Below are 6,654 nucleotides of genomic sequence, written 5' to 3' on the forward strand. Positions count from 1 at the left end.
CCTACAGTGCCTTTGCACAGGTTCTCAAAGCCAAATGCCTCCCAGTCTCTGTACCAACCTGCTGAGCAGCCTGTGGGTTGTGCTTCATGGATCCATACCTGCTGGAGGAGCTGGTACAAGCTCCTGAGTCAATTCCTTCTTTCCCTGCTGCTCTTCTCACTTGCATATTTTCAGGACTGGTTAATTATAACCAAACAGAAGACCCCAAATGTGTTTCTTCAGCTTTGGGGTTTCTCTTTTGGCATGTGAATTGGTACATGTGCATGCAGGACCAGTTGGCACTGGGACTGTGCACCCTTGCCAAGCAAGGATGATAAAGTATCTTTGCTAGGAAATATTTGCATGGTTAATATTACAACCTGAAACAGCCCCTTTAATCCTAATCAGGGGGGGGATGTGATGTCACTGATAAATTGGTGAGAACACATCCCCCTGATGAATTGGCTAGGAAAGCTTAGGCTGTGAGTTCAGAGCAGGGACCTGGCTGCTGGGCAGCCCCTCAGGACAGGAGGGAAGGTTTTAACCCCAAATCTCATTTGAAGCTTCTCTTTGTTGCAGTGTTAGTCACAGGTCTAACCTGAGTGCTGCTTCTGAAGGAATGGCTGGGAGAGATCCCCAGAGGTTCAGGAGGCAGTTGGGCTGTCAGCAGAGGTGCTGAGAGTCCTGCTGCCCTGAGCTCCTCTGCCCAGAGGGTGTGGAGGAGCCTGGGTAGCCCTGGTGACAACGGACACAGGGAAAAAGATCCTGGGAGAGAAGACCTAGTCAACTGAAGCAGTGAGTGGGAGCACTTGGCCCCTTGTGAGACAGTTCACAGAGTAAGAAAAAATGGGCAGGGGAGCTGGGAACAGGAGGTGGAGTGGCCTGGCCAGGCTCACAAGGCTCATCAGAGGTGACAGGGGAGCCAGGTCTGCTGCTGGATCACCCAGCCAGGCTGATCTGCCACTCTGGAGCAATGCAGGGTCCTTCAAAGGGACTCTGGGGCCTCTGTCCTCAGGTTGAAGGAAGAGACAACATGTACCAAAATGAGACAGTACCAAAAGGAATACACGTAACCTCAATCAACACAAAAACAGCCTTTGCATTTGATGCAGTCACCTTTTCTTTTGTCAGTGCAGTAGCCACTTCCCCAGTGACATTGTCTGGACCAGCAGCAGGCCCAACAACCCTCCCTTGCACAAGCAAACAAGGAATGAATTTGTTCAAACGTGTTCCTGTCCCCCTGTGCTGTCTAGGAGCGAGCCAGAACCTGCCTGCTGTATTTGGTGAACCAGCTGGCCAACATGGAGCACTCATTCCACCACATTCTTCTGCTGGAAATTAAGAGCCTGACTGACACCTTCTCCAGCATCCTGGGCACCCAGAGCAGAGACATCTACCGCATGAGCAACAGCTTCACTGCCATAGCCAAGCTCCTTGTCCGGCAGCTGGAGAGCGGCCCCGCGCCAGGAGCCAGGTAGGGCTGGCTGGTGTGTGAGGGGGCTGCAGCCATCCCTCTGCCTGTGTGAGGCACTGGGGGCTCGTATTAAAGATCTTCAAGTTGAAGGAACAGCCAGCTGGAAGTTAGATGTGCTGCTGCAGTTTTAAATTGCTATATTGGTATTTTAAAACTCAAGCTTGATATCCCTCTTGTATCGCTCTGGATACTCAGCTGTTGGGTTGTGCTGTTCTCAGGACCAGGTAGGAGTACAGAATGGCTTACAGACACCTCTTGGGCAGCACCCTTGCTTGTAGGAGCAACTCGAGGTATGCATTCCAAATGCAAGTGTAAGGAGGACTGACACCAAAGTAGAAATCTGTAATGAAAGGCTGGCAGGGAGAACTGTGGGCTCGGTGCAGGCACCAGCGTCACGCAGGCAGAGAGAGCCTCTTGCAACAGCAACTGCATCATTTGGCACTGAAGAATAAAGAAGCTGTTCAACTTGTAGCACTGAAAGAGCAGGAAGAAAGCCACGTCTCAGATAAGTAGATTAGAGCAATCTAAAAAGCTTCAGTTAAAAATAACTTGGTGAAGTCAGGCTACCCAGTTATCACTGGGTTTCTTCTAGAAGATAACCAGTGATGAGCACAGTGGCTGGAGTGGCTCCCTGAGGAGGGTTGGCTAAAAAAGTTGGAAAAAGATTTCTCAGCTGGAATAAAAAGGTGTTCCACTCACTCAGCTTCTTTTCAATGTGTATCCTAAGGTTAAAGCATTGGGAGCATTGCTGCATTCATCACAGTAAGAGTAGAAGTGTTATTTAAATATACGGTGGTAGTCACTTGTAATTAGGGAGAGGCATCATTAGCATTGTGTATCCTGAAATAGGTCAAGAGGGCACAAAAGGAATAGTAATTCTGTGATAAAATTTAACACAGATGTCAGAAAACTCCTAACCATGAGGGACAGCCTTGGAGACAGGCTTGGGGAGCTGGAGACAGGCTTGTGGAGTTGGAGCCAAAACACTGAGGTCATTTGAGAAACAATTAATTGGTGTCCTGGAGAGAGTTAAAAATGAAAAAGGGGAATAACCCTGATATGGTCCCTCATTTTACAACAAGGCTGTAGGAAATGTCTGAACTCCACCTGGTGCTGGAGACCTCAGGTGAAATGGAGCCCTGGGCACTGGTTTAATGAACAGTTTGATGGAAAGAGCTGGGAAAGCCCAAGTGGAGATGGCAAAGTCAGCAGAACTACTTGGGCATTGTTCAAACTAGTCACCTTAACTGTGGAGAAGAGTATGGCTGATGTCCCTTAGGGAAGGGGACCAGAAGGGTGTCCTGATGGCTGCAGCAAGGCAGGGTGTAGGAGCTGAGCCATTACTAACAAAGCTCAGTGACTCACACAGCCCATCGTGGTCTCCTGATTCATGGTAGAAAAATGGCTTTATTTGCTGAAGTGTTGTGATATCCCTATTCCTTATTGTCTTCAGTGCTCAGCATTTCCCTCTAGAGCTGATAAAAACAGTAGAAAAAGAAGAGAAGGTTTTCATTAAAATGTTGTTGCTGTGTTTCCCCTTTTCTCTCTAAAATTCCCCTTTGCTGGGGACTTGTCTTGCTGAGGAGTAGAAGCTGCTTCCTCTCCCAGCTGTGGTCACAGCTGCAAAACCCAGTGTGGGTGCAGAGTCTTGGGGAGGAGAAGGGAGGGAACCATCTGGTTTTTCTGCGGATTTTCCAGAAAACGTTTACTTACCTTCAGGAAATAAAAACAACCCACCTTTTCTGATTAGATTGAGCATGAAAGGAGGAGGTTCCTGCTGCTCCTCTGGTGGGGAACAGTGTCCTGGGACACGGTGGCTGCTGAGGGTCAGGCTGGTGGCAGGGCCTGGAGCCTTTCAAACAAACCTTGCTGCAAGAATTCCTTATCCTCTGTCTGCCTCTTGATTGTCTTTTATATTTTAATGTTCTTTTCTCCTGCTTCATCTGCCTCACCCTCTGGGACCCCTGGGCACGTGCAGCTGCCATCACCTCCCCAGGGCTCTCAGAGATCAGTGAAACACTGATTTTTTTTTTTTCACAATTACCGTTTTTAGGTGTTTTTTTGGATTTACATTCCAGGCCTGAATCAAGCACAATATCAGGCAGATCAGCCAAGAACAAGTATGCAGCAGGGCTGAAGGCTGAACTGAGAGGTCTCCACTGATTTAAGTGAAGTTTGCTCTGACTTGCACAAGCCTAAGTGGGACCAGCCCAGATGCTGACATGGAAATACCCCCCAATCTCCAGAGCTGCTGCAGTTACTGAACTGCAGTGTTTCATAAAGAGCAGCAATCCAGAATATTTATGCTGTGAGGGGAAACCAGGATTTTAAAATGTGTGGCTGGATTATAACCATTCCTCCCAGAATCATGTGTTTACATAAGAAGAAACTGATTTCTTGAGAGCGATGGCTCCTTGGTGTTGTTTGACACAGGGAATTTTACATGCAGTTGGAGCAGAGCATAATGAAAACCATGCAATGCTCTGTTGCCCCCTTACTGTCACCAAATGGCAAGTTTTTCAGTCTCTGAGGTGCTTTTTAAGAACAAATACTGAGTTTTAATGGACTGATCCAACCAAGAGGTATAGAGTGGTCAATTAAAAGGAAGGAAAGAAGAAATAATGATGCTTCCAAGCCCTTGTTCAGGGTAAGAACTGAGCATAACAGGCTGTACCAGTGCTACTCACTCTAGTGTAGTGGCTGGATGAAATTATATTTTCTCCTTAAAGGAGAGGACAGATCCAGTTATGATCAGCTCTGATCTATTTGGAAGCTCTTGATGGGCTTCCCAGCTGTGAGCAGGAGGTTTGGAGGTGGCCATTGTGATCCACCAGCTCCTTTCTTCAAACCTGTGTGTCTGTTGTGTTTGAGGAGGTGGTTATGTCTGTATGTTGATGAAGGTGAGGACCTACACTTGGTCTGGTTGTGTTGCCTGCACCCACAGAGCTGAGGCCCTGGCAGCAACCCCATCTCAAGTGTCTTTGTAGCAATGTCTGTTTGTTCTGTTTTGCCATTTTAAGCACCTGCCTGGTGACATTGATGATGGTGCTGGTGGGCTAGAGAAATGCTCTTCAAATCAACGTATCACTCTTGACTTGCTGACCTGTGTATTTAGATCTTTCTGCAGAGAATTTGAAAGCAGGGAAACAATGAGCAGTGTCTTTGCAGAGCCAAGTCCTTACGATTTCTCGGTAGGTTCGTGCATCCTTTTCCTCTCAAAAAAACAGCCTGAGCTTTGGTATAAGCTGATCCTGCTCCAGCAACCTCAGCAATGTACTGAACATCTCCTGCCAAGATTTCAAACAATAGTTTATTTTCCTGCTGCTGGGAGGGGAGGCCAGCAGGCCAGCCTGCCAGGCGTCCCGTTGGCCTCGGGTGGAGGCTCCTCTGAACGCGTTGCTTGGGGTATGTGCTTTTGTGCTGTTGGCTTCCTGGGAGCTGCTGTGAGCTCAAAGTGGGTGCACATGAGAGCAAACGGTCCTGGGGGCATGTCCAGGGCTGAACTTTGTCCCCCCACCCCCAGGGCTTGCAGTTGTGCTGAAATCTTGGGCACCCGCAGGGTCAAAACTCAGGTGTGGTTTGAGGAGCACCAGGCAGTGGTGGCCCTGGTTGTGCTGCCTTACTGCTGCATTACCAGGCAGGGTTAATTAACCTGTTTGTGTACAGAGTGTTTTCTTGTCATTCATAGCATCACAGACTGGTTTGGGTTGGAAGGGATCTTCAAGATCATCTAGTTCCCAACCCCCCTGCATGGGCAGGGACACCTCCCACCAGGCCCAGGTTGCTCCAAGCCCCATCCAACCTGCCCTTCAACACTGCCAGGGATGGGGCAGCCACAGCTTCCCTGGGCAACCTGGGCCAGGCTCTCACCACCCCCATAGTGAAGAATTCCTTCCTCATGTCTCATCTAAATCTCCCCTCTTCCAGTCTGAAACCATTTCCCCTCATCCCATCCCTCCCTGCCCTTGTCAAAAGTCCCTCCCCAGCTTTCCTGGAGCCCCTTCAGGTACTGGAAGCTGCTCTAAGGTCTCCCCAGAGCCTTCAATTCACAAAGCCATCAGGGATCAAGGGAAGGATGCTGGAGAAAAAGCTGTTGTTATAAAAGGCTGATTTTATTCCCAAAGAGGGAGGCTTGCTGGCCTAGGTCTGTCATTCAGAAACCCCACCAGTCCATCAGCCCCCCTCTGTAGCCTGAGGGCTTTATATCTATATATGTATGTACCAGACCTTGTTTCTGGTGCTTTGTTCCCACAATGGGAGCAGTGTTGAGAGCTCTGTTGGAGTGACAGCTTTCTAATAAATTAGATCTTGTCCCACATCTCCAGAAAGATTTGTTATTAAAGGTCACACTGAGGTTCTTTATTAAAGAAGAATATTTTTTTTCAGAGTGTTCTCCAGTGTTAATATATTATGAGATCTTGCCTGAATTAAAAACAAAACAAGACAAAACTTGCCAGCTCCCCTGAGAAATATCCTGAACTGCCTTTATCAAAACAAATGAAAAAGTGCATTTTGTGATGCAGCATTCGTGGGTTTTGTTTTGTTTTTTAACATGCTTTGTTTCCACAATTGGTTATTTGCAGTATTTGGGAGGTTTTAATAGGCTCCCCCACTGCCAGCAGGACTTGCTGAGCCTCTGCTGCTTTGAAGGGCTGTGTTCAAGCTCTTGCTTCTGGCTTTCCAGCTCCAGACTTACAGATTGAGGTCCTCGGATGTTTGTTCATCAGGGGAAAGAAACAGCAAAGAAATGCTTAGAAGCAAAAGGAGCTTGGGTAGAGTTTAAAAAGGAAACACTGTCAAATAGCCCTTTGCTCTCCTAGGGATTTCTGACAGTCTTTGTGTGCTGCTGGGGGCAAGTTCTGGTTCAGGGGCTGCAGAAGTAAGATGGGAACACAAATGCCCCTGAGGAAGAGGGGAAGGAGCAGCAGTGTTTTTACCCCAGTGTGGGTCCCTGGGGGATCTGGTCCTGCTGCAGCATCTCCAAGGGAGAGTGTGGATGCTCAGGTTGAGGTGTCTGGGGAGCCAGTGGGGCAATGTTTGGAGGAGCTGAGGTTTGCTGTGAGCTGGGGAGGCACCCAGAAAACTCCATCTTCCTGAGCCTGGTTTTGGGGAGCCTAGCACTGAGCTGAAAATTTGCACTCAAATTTAAAATAGAGCAGCTTGTCCTGCAAGGTCATTCTAACTCTTTATTTGCTCTTTCC

General features: G+C 48.2%; 1 protein-coding gene across 2 annotated transcripts in view; it reads left to right on the plus strand.

The window, feature by feature from the left end:
* VEPH1 (ventricular zone expressed PH domain-containing 1) overlaps positions 1 to 6,654 on the plus strand; it is a 62,091-nt gene that overhangs the window by 26,393 nt on the left and 29,044 nt on the right. For both annotated transcript variants that reach the window (XM_009995711.1, XM_009995712.1), the window contains exon 6: positions 1,233 to 1,453. In XM_009995711.1, coding sequence (XP_009994013.1) covers positions 1,233 to 1,453 — 221 coding nt within the window. The remainder of the gene's footprint in view (positions 1 to 1,232; positions 1,454 to 6,654) is intronic.

Source organism: Chaetura pelagica, unplaced genomic scaffold, assembly GCF_000747805.2.
Source record: "Chaetura pelagica isolate M959 unplaced genomic scaffold, ChaPel_1.0 scaffold394, whole genome shotgun sequence".
Lineage (NCBI taxonomy): Eukaryota > Metazoa > Chordata > Aves > Apodiformes > Apodidae > Chaetura > Chaetura pelagica.